General features: G+C 46.9%; 1 protein-coding gene across 3 annotated transcripts; it reads left to right on the top strand.

The window, feature by feature from the left end:
* Window positions 1–288: 288 nt before the first annotated feature.
* ZBTB1 (zinc finger and BTB domain containing 1) lies at window positions 289–23,863 on the top strand. Of its 3 annotated transcripts, XM_044436828.1 has the most exons (3): window positions 3,694–3,825; window positions 12,388–12,500; window positions 21,251–23,863. In XM_044436828.1, the coding sequence occupies exon 3, from the start codon at window positions 21,271–21,273 to the stop codon at window positions 23,395–23,397; it is 2,127 nt and encodes a 708-aa protein (XP_044292763.1). In that variant the 5' UTR covers window positions 3,694–3,825; window positions 12,388–12,500; window positions 21,251–21,270; the 3' UTR covers window positions 23,398–23,863. The 3 variants fall into 3 exon arrangements, with proteins under 3 accessions (XP_044292765.1, XP_044292763.1, XP_044292764.1); XM_044436830.1 differs by lacking the exons at window positions 3,694–3,825; window positions 12,388–12,500 and adding an exon at window positions 289–316; XM_044436829.1 differs by lacking the exon at window positions 12,388–12,500 and having other exon boundaries at window positions 3,701–3,825.
* Window positions 23,864–24,663: the final 800 nt, after the last annotated feature.

Here is a 24,663-nt window from a genome sequence, read left to right as displayed (position 1 = left end):
TTTAACTTTTTTTTCACCATCCAGAGAGCCTTGGGGTTGCTTTGTATAGGGACATTTTCAAAATTGAGTGGGGGGTACAGTCAGATATACACTAGCTTGTGTGAAGCCGGAAAAGTTGAGTTTGGGATGCCCTTTAACATTTGTTTTGTATTTGTCCCCAACCCACCATTGCAAGCAAGAAGAAAATCTCGTGCAGAGAAGGAAGGCGGGTTTGATGCTAGAATAACCATTTTGAAAAAGCCCTCCGCAGAGCAAAACCACAAAGCATTGTGCACCGTAGAACCAAGCAGCGTGGCAGGAAACATCTGCAGCACAGGTGGGCTCCCTTTTTTTCTGAAGCACCTTCTTGCTGAGCACAGAAAGCCTTCAAGATTGGGCAGGACTCCTGCCCCTGTGCCCGAGACCAGCACAGCCCATCGGCCTGTGAAGTTAAAAAGAGCCATGCTGAATACGGCCAAGGATCTGCCTTGCCCAGCATTCTGTCCACACAGTGGCCAAGAAATACCTGAAGAGACCGTGCATCTCTGCCTTGTAGGGACCAAAAGTGATGGTTTTCCATCCTTCCTGATGCTGCCTGGACATGCTCATTAGTCGTGTGTCCTGGAGATGTGCTTTTGCAGACAAGAGCACCAGCATCTTGAGGATGGGATTTAAAAAAAGAGGGAGGGGATTTCACAGTATAGTACATGAAAAGCCAATGTAGTGTGTGGTTAGAGTGTTGGACTTGGGAGCTGGGTTGTAGTCACCACATGGCCAGGAAGCTTCCTGGGTCACTTTAGGCCAGTCACTTTCAGCCTAACCCACCTCACAGGGTTGTCTGTTGTAAGGATAACATGCAACTATGTAAGACTGCATTCCTCATGAGGGAAAAAGCAGGGATATATAATGCTATGAAAATGGTTTCAGTGCACTAGAATGTAGCCAGCTACATGCCGTCTCTGAATATTGCAAAAGGGCCAGATTATCACAAGAGAAAGCTCGGAATCTGGAGGAACAGGTGGGATCTGCAACAAAATGTTGCAGCATGGAATTTCAGGATTCCAACCAGGTGGTCATGCCTTTCTCTATTTCATTCTCCCCACTGGTTTTCCGCCTTCCCTACAAAACAGGGGCCACTGAGCATGCTCAATCCTCTCTGGATTATTTAGGGGATTTTCCTGTAAATATTTCGTGTACTTCTGCAAACAGACTTGGTGGGTCCCCTTTGTTGATCTCTCCCCACTCTTGCAGATAGCTTTGGTTATGTAATACCCCACACAAAGTCAATGGTGCACAGAACACCTTATCTGTGATAAAAATTCTGATTGAAATGACTCTTGGGAAATCTCATGGGAAATCTGCAAGATTTCTTCTACAACTTGGCCTCCTGCCCCCTCTGAAGAACCCGCAGCACAGGCAGAATGTATTTTAAGAGCCGAAAGAACAGTGTGGATAAATAATGCATGCTGTGGTTGCAGTCCTACCCCGTTAAAGCCAACAGGAGTTTTCCTGTTCAGCACTGGAAATGCACCCTGCGGTGGCTTTGTATCCAAAAGCATCATTACATACCTCTAATATCTGGTAAATGGAACCTACCTAAGAGGAGCAGGTAACTTATCTCTGTTTGCATATTCTGTATTTACATGGCCCTGTCACTGGCATGGCTGTTTTATCAAATTACAAATGAAGATAAATCCCTGCCCCAGGGACTTTACAATGTAAAGTTTGATGGAGGAGGCAAACATAAAGGGGAAAACTTACATTCATTTAGTGCAACTATATGGGCTATAGCTCCCGTAAATACCTACCTGGACTTTAATGTCATCCACTGAGGTTCTCCTCCACAAGCCATCTTTAAAAGATGTAAGAAAGGTGGCTACAAAGGGAAGGGCCTTTTTGGCTGTGGCACCCTGATGAAATCAGCTCCCTAGAAGGGTGGGTCTGGTGCTCAGTTTATATGCCTTTTGGCACCAGGTTAAAATCTTTTTATTTTCCCAGTATTTAACTGTTAAATAGGAAAAGTTATATCTCATTTCTGTTCTATTTTATATCACTCTTGGATTGCCTGGGATTGATTAGTGTTTTATTAAGTCAGTTTATGTATTGTTTTTTGGTATTGGTTTACTTTTCTTGTTGTAAACTGTTCAGAGAGCCTCCAGCTAAGTGAACAGGAAAAGACAGGAGGTGCGATCTTGTACCCACTTACCTGGCAGTAAACGTCACTGAACTTGTTTGGACTTTCTTCTGAGTCAGCACATGTAAGATTGTGCTGTAAAGGGTTGGTCAATGGTTTGACAGAAAGGGCGGGTTGCAAGGAGACAGTTGAAGGAGAGAGAGCCGTGGTGCTCTGGGAGGGGGTTCCAGGTGCATCAGGTAACAAGGATGGAAGGCAGGAGTCAAAATGAGCCGTCCTGAGACGCTATGCATAAGGGACAGCATATAAAAGTTTTAAATAAATAAATAAAATGCTTGAGATGGAATGCGGAACTATTTTTAAATTGAACAAGTGTATTATGAAAGAATAAATGTATTAAATAACAAGAGACAGTAGGAGATCTGAGCAGAGACAAGAGGAAACTTCTATTGCACCTGTTGACTATCCAATAAAAACGAACTGCTTTCTGTGCAGCTCTGAGATACAATACACGTTGATGGTGCAGAGTACTGTGGGGATGCTACTCGTGGCCCGTCCTTTTCAGTGGTGCACCCCAGCTCTGGAACTCTTTCAGTAGAGATCCAGCTGCTTAGGCAACTTGTATGTATTTTGTCATATATTTCAGGATCATGATTTTAATATTGCTTATGTAGCATATAGTGTTTAAGATCATTCTCAGAAGCCCCTCTCTAGGTGCCCCCAGCAAAAAGGACAGGCAGGTGGCTTCAGTGGTGGCACGGGGCCTTTTCAGTGGTGGCACCCTGGTTGCGGAATGCCCTCCTCAGACAGGCTCACCTAGCACTTACATTGTGGTCTTTTGTTGACAGGTACAGACCTTTTTATTTCCCCAGACTTTTTGCCCTTCAGTTTTAGGAAAAACCACTGGTGGTTTATAGAACCTTTCTCGCTGCTGGCTTTTACTCTGGTTGTATTCTATTTTTGAAGCCTAAGGGTGTATACATTATTTCTACTCTGTCACTATGTTCTACGGCTTTACTTCTTCTTTCTGTAAAACACACACAGCGCTTCGCTGTTGGGCAGTGATGGACATGAGGCAAAAAAGCCACCCGTCTGCACACCTCGACTGGCCCCCTCTTTTCTGCTCGTGAGATCCGAGCAGCTCGCACCAAGTACGGCACCGAAGTGTGCCACGCATCTCCGGGCCTCGGCACCCCCGCCGCGGCAGCCCCGCCTGAGCCGCCTGTACGGCGATTTGGAGAAAGGCCGGAGGGCACCTAAGAAGAGCCCGAGGGTCCGGCTAGCCTAGCGCCCGGGCCGGTGGGAGGGCGTCCCGGTGCTGAGGAATGAGGCGTTGCTTCCTGGTACGACTTGGAGCGCCAGAGTCCCGCCGGGCCGGAGGAACGCGTGGTGGGTGGGGATGGCGCCCGCCGTGCCATGCCTGGGCATTGGCCACGGCCGCACCAGCCGCAGCGAGCAGGGCCAGGCGCCGCTCGCTGGCCGCCAGCCGGGGGGAGGGGTCCGGCTCCGTGCGGTCGCGGCGGAGCCGGAGTTGCTTCTGCTGCAAGAGAGCAGCAGCAGCAGCAGCACAGCAGCAGCAGCAGCAGGCGCGGCCGCGGGAGGAAGTCCTTTGTTGCTGCAGCAGGAGGAGGCGGCCGCGCCGGGAGAGTGGCTGGAGACCCCTCCGGCCCTGGCGCGGACGCTCCCCGACCCACCCGCACGCTCCGGCCTCGGTAAGTGGCGCGGCCCGCCAGCACGACGCCGCTCCAGTCTGGGCTCGGCTTGGCTCGGCTCGGCCGGCAGAGTGTCCTTGGCGCGCGGCGTGGGGGGACGGCCGCCCGCCCGCCCGCCGCGAGGATCCCCAGGCAGGCCTGCGGCCTCGGGGACGCCGAGCCAGAGGGATGGCGGGGAGGCTCGCAGAAGGGCCAGAGCCCGATCGCAGCAGCTCCTCCATCGGCTGGAGGAAAGAAGTGGCTGGGCGCGCGAGCCTGCTCGGCTCCCGCCTCTGGAGAGGCCGGGCGCCGCCGGAGAGCGCTCTCCGCTCTCGCCGCGCGGGCTGGGCGCACCGGGGAGAAAGGCGGCGCTCCGGTGGCGAGGCTTCCCAGCGGCGGCCGCTCCTAGGGGCGATCCAGGGCCGCTGCCCCCCTTCCCCTGCCTTCGCCACGGCCATGTGGCTGGAGCCCCGCGCCGCCATCAGCCCTCTCGCAGGAGAGGGAGGGAGAAGGGCTGGGCGCAGACGGCAGGGCGCCCCTGGCGGCGCGCGGTTCCCTTCCTGCGCGGAGTGCGGGCAGGATTTCTGTCTGGGGATCGGGAGTGGCGAGGGAAATCTATGCAGTGCAGATATTGGAGCGTCGCCGCCGCTCGCGTCTGTGGTAGCTTGGGACCGAGTGCTTTCCGGGGGCCGAATTTTATTTTTAAAAATTACTGCCTTTCTATCGCGCTTCTTTCCTCTTGCGAGGAACCCAAGGCAGCTTCTAGGACTTTCCGCCTTTCCGTTTTATCCTCTCAGTAACTCCGTGAGAAAGGCCAGAGTTATTTTCTGAGTTCCACAGCGAAGAGGGGAGTAGAAGTCAGGTTTCCCGAGTCCCGGATCAACACTTGGACCACTACCCCAAACTGTTCCTCAAGGAATTGCTGTACATCCCGCCCAAGATTCCGTCTGCATCAGTTGATGTGCAGTCTCACTGTTCCCGGGCTTTCTACCCATAAATGTTTTCGGCCTGAAAATGACAGCAATATTAGGTACTCTGGGTGGGAAACAGTACTGCCACATTTTACCAGTTTACCACATTATAAAGTATGCAGACTGGAGTGTGTGTTGCATGGAGGAATAAGACGATTCAGGTCAAAGTCTGAAATTACCTAATACCTGAACTACTAAATGCCAAAAGTCTCTTTTCTGATCTACCCCATTGTTATTTTTCTTACCCCACTCTGTGCTGCACTGAAACCGACATGATCAGAGGAGATTGCCACACAAGGAGGTGTTCAAAAATGTATTTTAGGGCACGAAGCTATGCATATTTAAAAGAGAAAAAAGGCCTGCAGCACTTTAAACATGCTGTAGGATAGTGTTTTTAAAATCTGTTCCCCAGTATGTACAACCTTTGCAGATAAGGCATGTTGGGGATTGAAAGTGCAGCTCAGATAGATGACATCTAGTCATAGGATGACACAGAACATTACACAGAACATGCAGGCTAGTTGAAATGTGATTGCAAGTCCAGCTTTCTGCATAGTCATTGAGTGGTTTAAAGAACCTGGGACAAGTGAAGTTCATGCTGCGTTTCTGACTTTTGCACATGCACAGCAGTGGTGGGAGAGAGGTATCAATGGTATTTGGGAGAGTGCCTCTTTGCAGTCTGAGCATCTTGGAAACTTAGCCCTACTTACTGGCATGTTTGTGTATTTCATGGTCAGAGTTAGTGCAGAAGGCCCAGAGTCGATCAGTACCTGGCTTCTCTGGTTAAAAGGGGAAGACTTCTGTCTGAGGTTTGTTGCCATCCAGAGTAGACCATTGTGGGCTAAATGGGAAGGGCCTGAGTTCAGACAACACAGTAATGCACTCTTCGGTTTAGCATGGGGTGACTGTGGGCTGTTGTTGAACTCTAGGTTATCCTCTTGCCTGAACCCATTCATGGTTTGTTAACCATGAACAACCCATGAAGAGGACCATGGTTTGTTTTTGGGTTGTGAACTGTGGGCTGTGTGTGGTTAACAATTCAGACAACACAATCACCCAGAATTCCACAACAATCCATACTCCGCAACCCTTGATTTGTTGTCCAGATTCTTTATAAGAGAGCTTCTTATGCCTTTGTTGGATTGAATGAAGGGTGGGACATCCTTCCCTGGGTTTTCTGTCTCCATTAAAACACATTTGCTGCTGGCTCACTCATTCCTGAACTTTATTCTGAGGCATGCTAGTATGAGCTGAAAAATATTTCCCCTTGCCCCAGAGAATCCACCAACAGGAAAGACAGTTTCTGTGCTCCGCATGAAGTATTGCTCTGACCTTGCATTTTTGGAATCTGCTGAAAGGAAGTAATTCTTCTTGTAACAACCCTGACTGGACCATTCCATCATTTTCTTTTTGGAGGAGGCAACTTTTCCTTTATCTGGATCACTGCCCTTCCTGTGGGCGCCTTGATCAGAGACTCATGCAGAAGCACCCATGAACTTTGCTTTTCTGGACCACTGATGGGAGAGAACCAGAGCTGAGTGGGGAACACAGACCCTGCGTGCAAAGATGCCAGGTTCGATCCTGACATCTGCTACCTCGATAGGAAGGAGCCCGAGAGCCTGGAAAGCAGCTGCCTTCATCAAGCATACCGGATGAAGTGGGTGAACGTGCTGACTGACCGAGGAGGAGCACAGTCCCGAGGCAGTGTTAGGGAACAGCACAGGGGCTGAAGATGTGTCTCTCATGTGGAGCCTGAATCCCTGGGCCCCAGAGGGCGCCACCTACCTGCTGTCCACGGGTACTTACTGAAGGGAGGGTTCAGGGGCCCGGATGAGCTCTGTGCCATCGGATCCCCTCGGATGAGCTGGCCTTTTGCCCACACGTGCATCCCTTTCCTGCTGCCTCCCCTCAAATCCTTCTGCCTGAAGTTTTTTCCTGAAACCAAATGCCTGCCTTCCCCCTGTCCAAACTCCTTTTTACAAATTGGGTGTCCTTAGGAGGTAGTCTCCTTTAAGCAGGCATGCATGCACACAAACACAGAGAGACTTTAGAGCATGTAAAATTGACATATGCAAATTTATTGCCCCTCTTTTGGCCTGAGCTCTGAAACTTCTCGGTGCCCAGCATCACCCCGGCTAAGCAGGAGAGCGGGTACTTTGGATGCTGACGGTGGTGGGGCTGCGGCTTCGCTCCCTGTCGCCTCCAGCTGTGCGCCAGGATGAAGTAGCACTGATGGAAAGTTGATGTCTTTAATTAACTTATTAAGCAACTTGGAAAATAAATTTCTTCAAGTATTTTGCAGTTCAAAACGTGGCAATCATGATGGAAAGGAAACCCCAGTCAAAGACAATTAACAGTTTAACTTTTCCAGCAATGACCTAAAATGTAGTATCAGGCATAAACCACATTGCAGGGACTAAAAGAATAACACCCTGAAAATACCGAAGCATTTAATTGTCCTTTAAAACACTTGGGGTACAGTCCTCTACATGTTTAGATGAAAAAGGTACCTGGGGGGTGGTGGGACTTTTTTTGGTCCAAACTCACAGAGGGCTGCACCTTTCTAAAGCATGGGAGAAGAGGGAAGTCTTAACCTAGTAGCAATAAGATAGCCAAGTGGGAGTCAGGTGAACTCCTCTCAGGAGAGCATTCTAGAAGTGGGAAGCCACCACCAGAAATCCCCTTCCTCTCACTGCAGTCCTCCAAGTCCCAGAATGAAAGGGCCCAGGGAGACAGGCTTCCACGGATGATCTTAAGGCAGGGAATCCCAGCATGGTACCTGTGGATGCCATGACAGCTTTAGGTATCTCGATGGTAGTCACAGGCACCTGCAGAAAATTCTTAGATATTTAAAAACCTGCTTTTTGAAAAAATCTGGATTTCCATGAAATACATACATTTTTCTAGCAATTACACATAGGCTTCAACAAAAGCAGACCAAATCAGCATCCACTTGTGAAAACATTGCAAGCTTCTTGCATTACAAGAGGCAAGTGTTTATTCTTCCAACACTGTACTAGCAGCGTTCTAGCTGTCAAAAAGGTGTGGGAAATCCATTTATGCAGACCATTTATTAATTTCCATGATGTAGATAAATCCTAAACCATTAGAAAGAGCTTGTACATCAATGACCATAAAAGGCAATACAATTTTTTTGGTGTTATAACCTCCACCCAGAAAGAAGTAACTGCTGGACATTGTCAAACAAATGTTTAAGACATGGGTCCTCCAACTATGGCCTGTGGGCCGGATCCGGCCCGCCAGCCCATTTAACTGGCCTGCCCCAGAGGTTTTGCACTCGCTGCGTGTGTGTGCGGGTGCACAGCTTGCTCGCACAGAGATCGTTTTGGACTTGCTTGGAGAAAACAATCTCCATGTGAGCAAACTGCCGCCTTGCCCCGCACACCCCCCGCCTTGCCTTGCCTTGCCTTGCCTTGCCTTGCCTTGCCTTGCCTTGCCTTGGCGGCCTGTGCCCACTGCCGGCACCTTTCAACTGGCCCCCTGTTGAAACAGTTTGAGGACCCCTGCTTTAAGAGAAGCATGAGCTGCATTGCAGGACTAGCAATTCATTAAGGAGGTGGGCAGTAGACTTAAGGTATGGGCAGCCTGAGGTGTGAGAAAGCCTTTTATGGTCCACCTAGGCCAGCATTTATACCCTGGCCAGCAGCTACTGTCGAGGATCCCAGTCATCACTGATCTACCAAGAAGCCTTTTGGCAGGATGTACTTTGTTCTATGTATGGTTTATCCCTTCTAGCTCTGGTGAGAAGCTCTAAAGCCCTGTACACCAACATACTTTTGTCTTGCTCCCGATGTCTCTGGACTGAGTAGTTCACTGGATGGAAAAAAGACTGCTTTGCCTTGATAGCCTTTGCCTTTTCGAACTGAATTATCTTGGTCAAAGGTGGTTCAAATGTTAAGCCTGTAATTTCTGAACATCCTTTAGTGTGAGTGTTTCCATTGGTCAGTTTGCAGGTGGTATTTTGTTCGGAGGTGTTACCTGTGTGTGTGTTTCCCTTATATAGTTATATTCAATTAAATCCCATTCATTTTAATGGGACTACTCTGAGCAGGACTAACATGGATACAGCCCAGAAAGTCTCCTTCCCCAAGGTTATCTTTCTAGGGTGGTATACATAGATGGCCATAGATGTTGCATACAATAACACACGCTGGGGCCTTCCTTCAAATGTAAGATCAGACAGTAAGGAAAATATTAACACTTTGCATGTGCATATATGAAGTTAGGTCTTTGAAATGACTCTCAGGTTTGGTATTAACAGGAAAACTTTATACACTTGTCAATCTAGCCATTCCTGTCACTACACTCTTGAGAGAATAAATTCTTGACATGACAGAAGCAAAGGCAGCCATGTTGACCCCACTGAAAAAGACCACAATTCAGTCTTTAGTAGGAACAAACCGTCACAAAATAGTGACGAACTTTCAAGTGCTCCAGCAACTGACATGGCTCACTGCTCCTAAACATGAAGCTTGCATTTAGCCATTACACTGGACTACAAATTTTGGGAAATTATCGACCTCTGAGATAATAATGTGCTAATTCTTACATATTTTGATTAGATGAATTAGAAAACAGGTGATAAAGGTTCAGGTTGGCTAAAGTTTTCAAGATATTTCACAATAAAGATTTATATCCCGGTACGTATATTTGCCTACAAGGGAGGGAGGTGTCTGATGATCATGATGCCTCATAACTTCTCGACAAATTACGGCAGAACAATGCAAATGGCACCACATATAAGTGTATAAATTTATCTTCACTTTGAGACTAAAAATTATTACCTAACTGTAATTTATGGTTCTCTTATTGCAAGGTACATTTGTCTTGGTCAGATCTATGCATCATACAGTTTCATCTGGTGGCTTGTGAAAGTGTCATTGTCTAACATTTCCAAAGAACAGAAGCCAAGATGCCAAGTGGACTATTCAGGTCAAAATTGCATCAAAATAATTCAAAATTACTAGGGGGATGTGCAATTATGCTGCATAACTTTTCTGCAAAATGTGATATAGTAATGAGAATGGTCATTTAGTTCACTCTGTGAAATTAGATGTGGTTCAGGAGGAGCTAAAGTTTGGGGCCGCTGACATGGATCAGCTGCATCCTGCTCGTCTTTATCATCATCGGAGTCAAGAGAGTAGGATTCCGGTGGATGTGGAATTGGCAAGTCCTCACCATGGGGGACAGGACGCAGTGCAGATGGGGTGTTTGGAGATTCCACGGTCCACTTCCTCTTTCTTGAGGTCCCTTTTGCAACTGGGGGAACCGTGCAAAAACAGCAGTGGCTACCAGGACGGGTGGGTTCCCTCCACTCCATTGGGACTGCGAAAGGCATGGGCTTTTTGTCCTTGTTTAGCCAATGACGCAGATAAGTAGCACATGTACTGCAACAATAACGAGGGGCCCAGCTCTTGTCCTGATCTCCAGGTTTGCACCCACAATATAGGTGCTCTGCCTTTTTTTCCACTGCTGTCATAGGATGCAAATGTAACCTCACCACAAATGTAGCAGAAGTTATCTGTGTCATTTACAGAGTTTCGAGGCATCTTGGTTTCTGAAGGAAAATATCACACAACTGTTCCTTAGAAATGTTAGGCAATGGCACTTTCACAAGCCACCAGATGGAACTGTATGATGCATAGATCTGGCCAAGACAAATGTACCTTGCAATAAAAGAACCATAACTTGCAGTTAGGTAATAATCTTTAGTCTCAAAGTGAAGATACATTTATACACTTCCATGTGGTGCCATTTTCATTGTTCTACCTTAATTTGTTGAGAAATTACGAGGAATCATGATCATCAGACCCCTCCCTCCCTTGTAGACAAATATACTTGCCTGTGTATAAATCTTTATTGTGAAATATCTTGAAAACTTTAGCCAACCAGGACCTTTATCACCTGTTTTCTAATTCATCTAATCAAAATATGTAAGAATTAGCATATTATTATCTCAGAGGTTGATAATTTCCCAAAATTTGTAGACCAGAGTTATTAAATTGTAAGTGGTCTCACAGTGAAGAGGAAACAGTGGCCTTCCATATCCACAGAAAGGCAGTTATGATGATCTCAGTTGCCTTGGGCACTGTTTGTACGGAATGGTAAGACACACAGAGACAGACAGACAGACAGACAGGACACAACTTGTTTCAGAAACAGGCAAATGTACTGCATGTAATGCAGCACACACAATGTGTGTATATTGTGCCCATTATGTTTGATCACATTCATTTATTTTGCACTATAATTATTTTAGGTGGCTTTTAATAGTAAGACTTCACATGCATTGTGGAGATCGACCCCAAACAAAGCATCAAGGGAAGGGGTACAAAAGGGTCTGCCATGTTCATGTGACACAGGGGGACTTCTAGCATTCTAAACCAAGACATTAATTCATCAAGAACCACTAAACTTTAGAACTGGAAGGGATCCTGGAGATCATCTAGATCAACCTCCTGCTCCTGGGAGGAATCTTGCCACTGTCACCCCCTCCAGTGGTCCCTCTGTGTAACTGGGACATTCAGTCACTTGAGATGCGAAAAGGCAGCAGAATTTTCTTTGGTCAGAGGAGACATGTCCGGAACAAGGATTTGCACTGAAGAACAGGGATCTGGCCCCTTCGGGGGCAGTGCTCCTTTGTTCTTTCATGCTGCTGGTTCCAGGTGGGAACTGAGCGAGATGGACTCAGTGGGTCTCTTCTAAACATGGCCCATCTCCCCCTCCTTTGTTGCCCCCACCTCACAACTGTTGTCCTTTCTCCCTGAGCTTTCATGTGCCAGAATAAAACATGCTTCCAATTCTAATCTAGAAACAGGCCCAGCTCGGCTATCAGCTGTCTGGGAAAAAACCACATTGGATCAAAGCAACTAACCCTGCATCCTCAAATATCCTGTCTCCCTTGGCCGCTGATTTTCAGCCCCCACCCCCAGAATTACTCTTGACTTAATTTCCCCGAGCATTATGTCAATTGGCCTTCAGCCAGTCTTTTTCAGTCTTTGGGGTAATGTAAGCCTGGGAAACCTTTCCAGGGCTGTCTTAGCGCATTAGGCCAGCCGGAGCTGTAATGCTTAGGGAATTGTGCAAATGCCATGGCAGAAGTCCATTTTTTAAAATGGTCTCCGGAGTAGCTTCTTGCATAAGTGGGTGGAGAGACAGGCGGGCCGGGATGGTGGATGACTAGAGAAGCAGGAAGCAAGCATGAGACGGCATCCTTGATAAATAACGTGCGTGAAGATCACTGATGCCTCCCAGACAAGTTTCTCAGAGAGGCAGTTCATTTCCCCTCGATAGTTTCTCACCGCATTTGGGGTGTGTTCGTGTGTGCGCGAGAGAGCGCGCGTTGGAGTGGTGCCTTCGTCCGTTACTGCTCCGCTGAACTGTTGCAAACTAATATAGCTGGTGATGTCATGAGCGGCATGTGAACTGAAGCGGCTGGTGCTTAGGCAACTGCTGCAGAAGGGAAAATAGGAGAGAGGCTGAGAATTTTCTTCACCTTGCGAGCTAACCTTCTTTTGCAGAATTCCACAGGGGGAAATCTCTTTTCCTTGCCACTGATTTTAATTTTTGTATCTGTGTGCATTATCTTGAGGTTGGAGAAGGAAGAGCTCTGCCCAACTCACAAGCTGAAAGATGCTGGCAGGCTGGAATGGTTGCTGAAGAGACCTTCAAGGATGATAAAGTTTAGAAAGCTGCAGGAACTGGGTATGTGGCTTGCTTGGCTTCCTTTACTGAACAGTGCTTGGATTACCCTAGCAGTGCTCCGGCATGGCAAATGTTGTCCCTTTTCTCTTGGAGATTCGCATTTACCTGCTGGGAGGGCTGTGTGGATGTAGGTTGATGCCTGAAGAATCCTGCCGGGCAAGTGGTTAGGGCTAGTTGCTGAGCTGCTGCAAACCTCGTGGCTGCAAGCCAGAAGGGACAGGATGCAGTTGATCTATGATTAGCTCTCCCATGGTTTATTAAAAAGTAAAGGCATCTACAGGAAGGGAGTGGACTTGGAGTGGGGCCATGGCACTGAAGGAGGGGTATTTATCCATTCTCTCCAGATCAAAACCACTCCACCAGCCCCAGACTGTGTTAGCCCCGCTGGGGTGAAAAGACAGACACAATGCAAGAATCTCTTTTTCCCCACTGTGGGGCCCACTGCTGCACTGGAGGAGCAGGAAAGTGAGGAAAGAGGAAAACACCCACGTCCATAGGCACTGCACTGATTTAGTTCAGTTCCCTGCCTGCCCTCCCAATTCCACCACCCAGTTCTCTGACAGCTGCTTTTAAATTGTTTGAAAACCTGAGCACAGCTCTTCTAGGTCTGTTTTGAACTTAGAAGACTGAGCCACTGATCACAAAATCTGTGATTTCACTCTGTGCTCTGCGGTGCACTCACTGCGTGGCCTTCCTGAACCCAGGCTTCTTCTCGAATTCAGCTCCCTCCTCACAAGACAGCCTTGCACGTAGGGAGTGTTTCCAACACGCCAAACTCGAGCTCTGTGTGAACGCTGCTATTGGGATCCTAAGAACCTGAGGGGTTGAGAGGCATGTGGGGGACACAGGCTTGGGTGTGGGCCACCAATTCAAATTCTACTGAGTCACACACCTTCCTATGTGCCCTTGAACCAGCTTAACTGAACCTACCTGACAGGGTTGTTGTGAGGATAACAGGAGATATACCTTCCCCCTGCCCTGAGTATGTTGGCCCAAGCAGCTTAAAGGAAGGCCAGGATACAGATGTGATGTTGTTGTCATGTTGTCAAGCTGGCTTGGACTTACATGAAGGAGCACCCTCCAAAATGTCCCGTCCTTGAGAGCCCTGCTGAGCTCTTGTAAATTCCAGGCTGCAGCTTCCTCGACGGAGTCCCTCCACCTCATAGTTGGCCTTCTGGTTCTTCTGCGTTCAGCTTTCCCCTGCATGATGGTCTTTTCCAACTTTCCTCTACATGATGGTCTTTTACAGGGAGTCTTTCCTTCTCATGATGTGCTCAAATGAGGCATGAAAGAGAGGGCTGGGCAAATTCAGGTGTAGGAATGGGTGGAGACATGTGGTCCCGCTCTTTTCTCCTGGAGGAGATCAGGGGGAATACTGAGGTTGCTCTGCTTCTGTGTTGGAAGTCCTAGTCAGGTCTAAGGACAAACGTTTTGTTGTAAGAGGGTCCTACGAGGGCACACTGGGTATATGTGCACATACAGTGGTACCTCGGCTCACGAACACCTCAGTTCATGACCAAATTGGGTCGCAAATAGAAATTTCTGAAACATTTTGCCTCAGGTTGCAAACTCTGCATCAGGTGACAATCGCAATCGTGCCCATCTCCCCCCCCCCCCCCCAATCGCGGCCATTTATGGCCGCGGTCGTGCTCATGCAGGGAACACAGTCGTGCTTGGGGGGGAGATGGCCATGCATGTGCTCGGGGGGGGGGGAATGGCCACGATCTTTGTTCTTTGTCACTTTGCTTCAAGTTTTTGTGATTAAAAAAAATAGTTACAGAACAGATTAACCTTATTTACATTGAACCTTATGGGGAAATTTGACTTGGTTCATGGCCAATTTGTGTCATGACCAAAGTCCTGAAACAGATTAAGTTCATGAGCCAGGGTACCACTATAATACACAGGTGCCCAGACTTAAACACAGGTAGCCTAGCAAGCTTAAAATGAAACAGGTATTAAACGATGCTATAAAATAATGCCTCATGCTTTGGCAATGTACCCAAGAGCTGTTGCACTCACTGGACAGAACACTGGGGCAAAAGGTTGTCTCTCTCTATCTTATGGTGGCCCTTTGAATGAGAGCCCTCCAGAACCTCCTGCCCTTGACAGCCCTGCTCAACACTGGGAACTCAAGGCTGCGGCTTCCTTGATGGAGTCCACCCATCTCCTAGCTGGCCTTCCTCTTCTTCTTATGCCTTTAAGTCCCTCTAGAATGTCTTCTCCAGAGGTCCTTGCCTTCTCATGACATGCATTTATTTATTTCTTATTTATTAAAACATTTTTATGCCGCCCCATTCGCCGAAGCCTCGGGGCGGCTTACAACAATAAATTAAAATAATTATAATCTTAAATTAAAAATACAAAAATACAATATAAAATAAGCCGCCCTGGCCAGATAAAATCCAATAATATTAACAGTTAAAATGCCGCTTAAATAAAAAGGTCTTCGCCTGGCACCGAAAAACAAATAACGACGGCGCCAGGCGGACCTCTCTGGGGAGCGCATTCCATAACTTAGGCGCCGCCACAGAGAAAGCCCTCCTCCGAGTACCTACCCTCCTAATTTCTTTCACAGAGGGTTCCCGGAGAAGGGCCTCTCCCGCAGATCTCAAGGGGCGGGCGGGCATATATGGACATAAGTGTGCCTTCAGGTAATCAGGACCCAAGCCGTTTAGGGACCAGGACCCAAGCCTCCATTTCATCTAATTTTTGCTTCCAGGGCAAGTCCTGTCTTGATTTGATCCGGGACCCACTTGTTCTTTCTGTTAGCCCAGGTCTTCCCAAAGCTCTCCTCCAGTACCATGTTTCAGACATTTCTTTTTGTTAGTTCTCTTCCTTGTTCAGCTTTCAGACTTGTGCATAGCGATCAGGAATGTAATAGTGTGGGTGGTCGTGGTCTTGGTCTCCAGTGAAATGTGCCTACACTTGATGAACTTTTCTAGGTTCTTTGCTGCTTGTGCTTCCAAGTCTCAATCCTCTAATTTCTCATCTGCAGTCTTCATTTGAATTGATGGTGGCACCAAGATATGCAAAATCATTCAAATTTCAGTTTCTTCATTACAGTTGTGTTGTATAAGCAGGCTTATAAAGAGGCCTTTGATTGATTGGCTGTGGCTAGTAAGAAGCACCTCCTTGAATCCAGCGAGGAAAGTCCTTTGTCCCTTCATTTTAAGCTGTCACGATATTATAATGTATCCGTGGACACATTTGTCAAGCCTAATGCAAGGCCTGCTCCTTCATCCTGTTTGCAACTGGCCAGTCCTCTTTCACTATTAGAAATCAGCATATTTGCAGTGGCTCTGCCCACTTTTGGCATCAGTCCCATCTGTTTTGGAGACTTCAAAGACATCATATATCGATGGAGCTGCAGCTCCATGAGGCAGCCTCTAAATAAGGAACTTCCCTGCACATCTTTTGCACTGACTTGAGAAAATGTGGAAGTTGTATCATAAATGACAAATGAATAAAGTTGGCAAATGGTTTTCTTAGTAAAGAGACATGGAAATAAAATTGCCTATTTCTGAATGCATAATGGGGAACACTTCACAGTGGATGCTTTCCAGTCCTTCTCCAACTCCATGCAGACAAATTTCCACTTTCCTCTCTTTTCCCAGCGAACCATAGTTAGCATTATGTATGCATGAATCTAACCAGCTTAAGCCAAGTTTGCAAACCCTGTTTTTCCTAGGGATACAAGCTCTAGAATTTAATTAACCAGACTTGGTGTTCTGATTGGAGCCCATGTAAGACTGGGGAGAACTGAATGAGTGTCACGACCTGTATTTCGACCAAAATAAATGTTGTCCATTCCCAGGCTGACAAAGTATAAGGGAGCCTGGCTGAATAGGTATACAATTGGCTGACCACTGGCAGGAAGGCCCATCCTGTGTGATCATTATTTCATGTCAGTAAAATTTGTATCCTAGCCTTCAGTAGAAAAATGTTCTCGAGGCAACATTAGAATCACAAAAAATGAGCAATAAATCAATGTAAGCAATCAGTAGCCTTAATAATAAAAGGTCTCCAGGAGAACAGCGAAGACATAACAAAACGCAGCAGTGACACTATGGGGGGGATCTTTTGTAAATGGGGGGCATAGACAACAAGGCCTTCTTGGCCGGTGGCAGCTCACCTGGCTTTGAGGTGGAGGAGGCTGGAGGAAGGTCTCTGATGAAGGAAATGCAAAGGTGGAGCACATCTTGGAAACTTGGGATTTGTCATTTGGGCTGTGTGATCCAACTTAAACCGCATGAGAAAGTTCTTAAAGTCAACATACACTCTTGAGAACAGCAGGGATTTGGCATCTGTTAACTGATAAAATATTTGTCTGAGCTGCTACCAAAAGTTATTTTGCAGGCTGTTCTGGGAATGGGAGGAGCAGCCATGAGGAGTCTAGTGATAACTCAGGTCTGTTCCACCCAAGGTTTTGTTTGGGGGTAAAAAATGGAATGAGCCAAACAGGGCTTTGACAACCATTCAGAATGGCTGGGGTCCTCTCGGAGCCGCTGGCCGCAATCCTCCGGATGTTTTGGAAAGCACCTTCCAGCATCCCTGGCCATTGTATTGAGTGGACACCAGTCCGGCCTCAAGTCTGTGCAAATCTATGTGCAGGGTTATGCCCTTAGAGATTTAAAATGGATCTGGCCATGAGGTTTTTTTTCTCCAGCTGCCAAATCCTGGCACAGCCAGCAGAGACATACTTGTTTTGTTTGTTGGTTGGAATTATACCCTCCCCTTTTGTAGAAAACAAAAACTGCAGAAAATAGTAGACCATGAGAAAACAATAAACCCAACAGTTAAAGCCAGCTCAAAGGACACTAAAAGCAAGCACAGAACCGTGCTGGAAGCCCCACGCAGCCTTCCTGCGGGTGAAAAGCAAGAGGGTTGCTGTTGGGCAGAATGTTCTCTTCCGGGACACTGCAGTGGAGAAAGCACACTGTCCTCAAATGGGGAAATTCAGAGGAGGGTCTCTGCTGAGCAGGGTGGATAAAAATAGATTTCTAGTGGATTTGTTAAATCATATTTTTAAAATGTATATTGATTTTTTTAAAAAAGTGGTACATTGCTAAGTTAGAAAATATCATAATTGCAATCAAATCTCATCATAAACATGGCAAACCCACATGTCAGTCTGATTAAATTTTTTCCAGCTACGCAAACATGGGCATTAATTTTGGTTTTTCATCTCATGAAAATGGCTCTCTCCAGCCAAACTAACAGCTCTTGCTTCTTGAAAGATTTGGGTTTCCCCAGACTGTTAACAAAGTTCCCCCTCTAGGTGAAAAGGAAAGTATGCAAAATATATAAAGTGAAATAAGGTGATGCAAAACCTTCCTGTAAGAGTGAAACAAAAAGAGCACTTTATTTAGTAGTAAGTTGTCAGTTTTGCACCTGTGTTCCAAAAATATATGATCAAGTGTTAATGGGAAACTTGATTCGAGGCTCTTTTGGGGCCTGTGAGAACCCCACCTGAAGGATTACCTCCTTGTGTGAGCTCTGAGTCTTCATCAGTGGGGCAGGTTAATTTAAATCAGGAAGAAAAAGATAAAGGCCTGGTTTGCATGTAACAGTGGGAAATCGTGGGTGGTTAAATAAAGTTTTGCTCTGTCATACTGGGCACATTCTACAGACTTTTTGAATATCCAACTTCCAGTCAGACTGATTGGAGGTTGCAACATGGTGTCCGAATCCAGACAATATGGTTTAATTGTGGGTTAAACAATCCATCTAACTACTAACTTAGCTACTCATCTCGCTGCTGTTACATATGAAGCATGTCAAACTTTCTCCACCACCTTAGACTGGCAGAAGCTTTCTAGCTTGAAGAAAGGCATGTTTTCAGTTTCTTGTGACGGGATCAGAAGTCCTTTGAGTCAGAGTAGCTTCAAGCTGGTAGGAAACCATCTGTACCACAGACACTAAACAACAATATGGGATTCACAAACCCATGATTTGTGGGGACATGATGATGTATGTGCTCTTTCCACATTGTGTAAACAATTTCTAAACACCCCATTCATAGGTTTGAGTATGACCCACAGTTTGCTACTGTGACATGCAAATCACCTCAGCACCATTTTAAATGTGGGATAGGGAAAAGGAAGACTCCATTTGTTAAGACTGTTGGTGTGCGCTGCCTTACTCTAACAGGGAGCACATCAACCTGTAATTTTTGATGAAGCATAAGAACTCCCTGCTGGTTTTGGCAAACTCTTTCTATGGCTGCATTCACACTGTACAACAAGCAACCCTGCCTGGTTGCCATGGTTTCCCTTTTTTACCGTGATGTACCTGAGAGACAGTCCAAGTGGTTTATACTCTATTGTGGTTTCCACTCAGCCCACTCAGTCCTCCAGCTGTTGGCATGTCTCCCACCAGCCACTGCAATGTGTATCATTCGCTACCTATGTCACCTGCCTCTTTTTCATTGGTCCACACATAGAGACCAAATGGCTGGAGTAGCTCCTGCATTTGCCACTCTTTGCAGAGGACGCTACGCTAGTTGGAAGCCATGATCCTGGATTCAGACAACATAACAACCCATGGTGGTACCAAGAAACTGTAGAACGAGGGCACTAGTATGGTGAGCATGAAAAGCCATTAATATGGATGGACAGGTAACAGACAGCCAGTGGTTAGAGGGTTGTATAGGGGACCTGGGAGATCAGGGTTCTAGTTCCCACTCAGCCATGAAACTCATTGGGTGACTCGGGCCAGTCACAGACTCTCTTCCTAACCTACCTCACAGGATTGTTGTGAGGACTGAAAGGAGAGGAGAAGTACCTTGTCAACCATCCTAGATGCATTGCAAGAGGGAAAAGGATGGGATATAAATGCAATGTAATTACATTAATATGAATCAGCTCAATTTCTCTATTTTAGTCTACAAGATTGTTTCTGAACCACAAAATGACAGTCAGTGGCTGATCTCTAAGCCTTTCTCGACAAAATAGCAGCACAGTTCATATGGTCTGCTGTTTTCAGAGGCAGAAATGGATTAAGTGCCCTGCGGATCTCACAAATGCAGTCTTCCTGTCCGATGCAGAGCTGAATGAAAACCCTCCTCTGACATTTATCACTATATGATGTTCTGGATGTGGTTCAGTTTGGAGATTTGCCACTATGGGAAGTGATGTTACTATTTTTTTCTCTATTCAAAGCCCTCACAGCTGATCGCTTAGTGAGTGTTTGTCTCATGACAGGAGCTGGTAAAAATTCTTAGCTACGTAGTAGTTAAAACCTGAACACAGCCTGGTAAGCAAGGAAAACAGGATGGCTACAAATGTCTGCAGCATGATGCATTTCAAGTGGGCGAGCTTGCCTGCCCTCGGCTGTGTCGGCGTAGGCATTTCACCATGGCTTTGCTTCTGGAAGTGCGCCTCTTGCTTTGGCGTCGCTTAGAAGTGGGGGTAAAGGCGCACGGAAGCCCAAGTTTTACAATGGACTGTGTCCACCTCAGGCCCTAATGGGCATCTCTAAGCACTGAACGGAACAGAGTCAATGCTCAGTCAGCTCTGAGATTGGTAGGAAGTGCACAGCTTGGATTAGCCAGGCCAGATGAATGAACTAGGACTGTGGTCTTCTAATGTCCATGATTAACCCAGCAAAATATTTTGCTTGATCTCTTCTTTTTACTTTAATTCTGGACATGGGTTCTGGGAAGGCAAAGCCCTGGTATATGTAGTCAAATGTAATCATTTTCAATCTTCTTTGGAGATGGGCAGAAAAAACTTGAAGAGACAGAAGCTAAGCAGGAGCTGCTCGCCACTTTTCTCCTCATTTTGTTATCACTTATCTGTTTACTGGCAAATTTCTACTGCCCTTCCCCTCTCCCAACTTCTAGGGAAGGTTACTTGCTAAAGTGAAGGAGATCGTGAAAGAAGAAAGGCCACTGGTAGTTCCAGGTCCTCTGCAGGGGCCCTGAGTTTTGCTTTTCTGTCTGTCTGCTTGAAATCTCCTGCAGCGGCCCCTACAGTCTTCAGGGAATCCTCAGCAAGCACTGCTTGACTGTGAATGATTGTTTTCACATGATGGGTATTGGGCATAGCCAGGCTTGCTGAGTTCAATGAAATTGATGTTCAGCAATGGAAGCATCCCAGGATCTCAGCCTGAAATCGTTAGGCCAGGGCAGCAGAGCCGCCTTCGGCTCAAGGGCCAAATTCCATTTGCTCTAAGCTCTAAGAGGCCATGTTCTAGTGGTGTGGGAGACCAGAGAGAAGGGGGCTGGATGCAAAAAGGCTGGGTCCAAACACCCCCCACCCCGAGCCTATTTTAATTTAAAGCTCTTCCTGCCAGCAGCCAAGCCTTAGGAGAGGCACTTCAGCCATTCAGAGGGGGAAAGCTGCAGAGAAGCTACTGGACAATTAGGAGGTGCAGGAAAGGGAAAGCTTGAAGGGCCAGATTGAGGCCCAAGGCCTGAGCTTCTGCACCCCTGCATTAGTCCAGGAGCGGGACTGCACATGGCCTCCAGTGCCCAGTCTCCACTGTTGCACGAGCTGCAGCACTAGCAGAAAAAGCAGCCATTTTGTTTGGGGACAAGCCATTCAGGGAACCTGCTCTTCGCTGGGAAGCACTTGGACTCCCTGGAAGCCACCTGCCCGTGCTTGTAGTGCCCAGCACCTGTTATGGTTGCCCCAGCAAGTGGATAATTGGTGTGGGTCGTGTGGCAGCGTGATGGGGTGCCGGTAATTTCAGTTCTCCAGGCAAAGCTGATGGCTGCCCTGTTATTTTCCCCTCTGTTTACGCAGGCCACTGATCCAAGCTCAAGATGGCCCGGACGAGCCACAGCAACTATGTACTCCAACAGCTCAACAACCAGAGGGAGTGGGGATTTCTTTGCGATTGCTGCATCGCGATTGATGATATCTACTTCCAGGCACACAAAGCAGTCCTGGCGGCCTGCAGCTCCTATTTTAGGATGTTTTTCATGAGCCAACAGCACAGCACGGCACAGCTGAACCTCAGCAATATGAAGATTACAGCGGAATGCTTTGATCTCATTTTACAGTTTATGTATTTAGGGAAAATCCTGACGGCTCCAGCCAACTTTGAGCAGTTTAAAGTTGCCATGAATTCCCTGCAGCTCTATAATGTGCCTGAGTGTCTAGAAGACATACAAGACACACACTCTTCTAGTTTACCATGCTCCTCTTCCGCTTCCAGCACTCAAAATAGCAAAATGGTTTTTGGCGTGCGGATGTACGAAGACAAGCTGCCTAGAAACGGGAGTGAAGCAAACAGGTGGGGTGTCGAGCCGCCGACTTCCACTGTGAGCACATCCCAGAGCAGAGAGGCTGACGACGAAGCTTTGCAGCTCAGCAGTTTCTCTGAGCAGCCCTTGGAGGGCTGCAAAAGGGGTGCCGGGCCCAAGCTGTCGAGCACCAAGGACCGACTGTCCAATTCACGGCGCTTTGGCAGGAGCTTCACCTGCGATGGCTGCGGCTTCAGTTTCAGTTGCGAGCGACTGTTGGATGAACACATCATGTCATGCACAAACAGGCATTCGTATCAGAATGCCAGGTATTACGGGACTGAGAGGAAAGACAGTGCCGAGAGAGACTCTGCTTCAAAACTGCCATCCTCGCAGTCAGACAAATACAAAGGTGATGGAAGCCAAGCTGCGGATAGGTCTTCGTCCCCAGCCTCCAATGTAACGAGCGGAAAAGGCAGTGCTGTTTCATCAGAGCTGTTAGGTGAAGAGCGAAGCCGGGCTGCTGAAAGGAAAAGGATTGTTGTCAAGATGGAGCCAGATCACAATCCGGTGGATGACCTGAAAGAGTTTAACATTATTAAGGTGACTGAAGGTAACGATTCCACCGACAATGATGAATTGGATGACGATGACCCAGTTTATAGGTACTACATTGAGGAGGAGGTCAATGAGAACAGAAGTGTGAGGAAGGCTCTCTTGAAGCCTCACATGCCTATCGAGGCAGGGGCCAGGAAGTATTTCAGAAGCACCAGAGTCCTTAATAACAAAGTCAGTGCCATCAAGGAAGTCACGGAAAACGCATCCTGTGAACTGTGTGGACTGACCATCACAGAAGAAGACCTGTCTTCTCATTATTTATCCAAGCACATAGAAAATATATGTGCGTGTGGGAAATGTGGCCAAATATTAGTCAAAGGGCGGCAGTTGCAGGATCATGCAGAGACCTGTGGAGAGCCCCAAGACCTGACCACCAGTGGCTTAAGGAATGCGGAAGAGAAAATTGACATGGAGGGGAGTCCCGAGGAGCAGTCTGAAAACCAGGAGATGATGTATGTAGAGATGCTAGACGAGTTTGGGGACAGTCATTTCCAGATGAACAGCCTCCCGAAAAAGCAACTCTACAGGGATTCAGCTTGCCCTTTCCGGTGCCCTAACTGCGGCCTGCGTTTCGAAACGGAAAATTTAGTGGTTGAACACATGTCCAGCTGCCTGGAGCAAGATCTGTTCAAGAATGCCATCATGGAAGAGAACGAAAGAGACCACCGGCGCAAGCATTTCTGCACTCTTTGTGGGAAGGGGTTTTACCAGCGTTGTCACTTGCGGGAACACTATACTGTGCACACCAAGGAAAAGCAATTCGTGTGTCAGACATGCGGGAAGCAGTTTCTACGGGAACGACAGCTGCGCCTCCACAACGACATGCACAAGGGCATGGCCAGATACGTCTGTTCCATTTGCGACCAAGGAAACTTCCGCAAACACGATCACGTCCGGCACATGATATCCCACCTTTCAGCTGGAGAGACAATATGCCAGGTCTGCTTTCAGATTTTCCCAAATAATGAACAACTTGAGCAGCACATGGATGTCCACCTGTATACATGCGGTGTTTGTGGTGCCAAATTTAATCTAAGGAAAGATATGAGATCTCACTATAATGCCAAGCATTTAAAAAGAACATGAACACATAATGCTTAGTGTTAAGGACTGAAGCAGAAGCAAATGGAACACCAAAGCAAGGCAAACAATAGTGCATAAAGGAAATTAGGGGCCCAATCCTGTGCATGTTTAACCAGAAAAAAGGCCTATGGCTCCCAACATGCTGCCTGGAGAGCGGTAGGTCTTTTTTTCTCTATGAACATGCCCTAGGATTGCACTTTAAGTGGCCTGTTTGAAAATGACTGTTCATCTTTAAAGAGCCTTTAAATCCTGTGTGTCGTCATTTAACGTCTTAAAACTACAGACCATTGGAAAGCAAATGTTTAATTATTGCATTTTTACTCTTGCCTCATGTCAGTTTCTAAATTTTTCTTCCTGCTTTCTTAAGTTGATGAATCAAATCTTTCTTTCTAAGCTCTAGATTTTAAAAGCACCCTGTAGTATTATTCCAGTCACTGGCTTTTATTAAACAGCTTTTCAGTTCCATCAATGTAGGATGTTTGTTTTAATATTTCTCTCTTCGTGTGTGTTTTCTTTCATGTGAAAATTTGGCTGCATAGGGTGTGCAAGGATTGACCACGATCCAGTTCAAAAATACTGAGCATCACTGGCAATTTGACACTCTTGCAATCTGCAGCCTGTTGAGTGGGGCTGAAATGTGCAGGATTGCACCTTCAGGGGAATTCCCTGCTACAGAGTTATTTTACCTATTTTGCTTTCTAGTATATTTGTACATATTATAGCAGGATTGAAAGACCTGTTGTGGCAGAAAGCTTGTTCTGCTGCAACACTAGCATGTCATAATACATCTCTGGCATAATCTACAAAAAGGTGGAGAACGTAAGCGACTCTAAAATCGGAGGAGCTTTGGAACACACTTAAATGCACGTCTCATCTATTTTAAGGGGATTTGCATCTGTATTGTTTACTAAGAAGTAAGTCCTACTGCGGGGATGGGGAACTTCAGTCCCAGTCCACCCCCCCTCCCCCCGGTGTTCTTCACATGACAATGTCCTGTTCACGTGGTCTCAACCACTTTCTCACAAATTTGGATAATTAGGTGTTTTCCTGGCTTTAGACCTAGACCTTGTAGTCTGGTTCGAGACCCACCTTTGCCATCTGTCAGCCTCAGTTTCCCTCATCGGTCTTACAGACATAATATTAAAGGCTTAGTTTGGCATTTGGCTAAACAAAATAAGTTTTATTAAGGGCTTTGCACATTTGCCGTAGCAAATACGAGTATTGCAATGTATAAAATTAGAGAACTGCAGGATGAGTCTATGTTGTGTA

The sequence above is a fragment of the Varanus komodoensis genome, unplaced genomic scaffold (genome assembly GCF_004798865.1).
Source record: "Varanus komodoensis strain SLA01 unplaced genomic scaffold, ASM479886v1 scaffold3, whole genome shotgun sequence".
NCBI classification, from domain to species: Eukaryota; Metazoa; Chordata; class Lepidosauria; order Squamata; family Varanidae; genus Varanus; species Varanus komodoensis.
This window is presented reverse-complemented; position numbering and strand designations above follow the sequence as displayed.

Coding starts and splice junctions, on each gene's coding strand:
- ZBTB1 (XM_044436830.1), top strand. CDS start 21,271: ATGGCCCGGACGAGCCACAGCAACTATGTACTCCAACAGCTCAACAAC.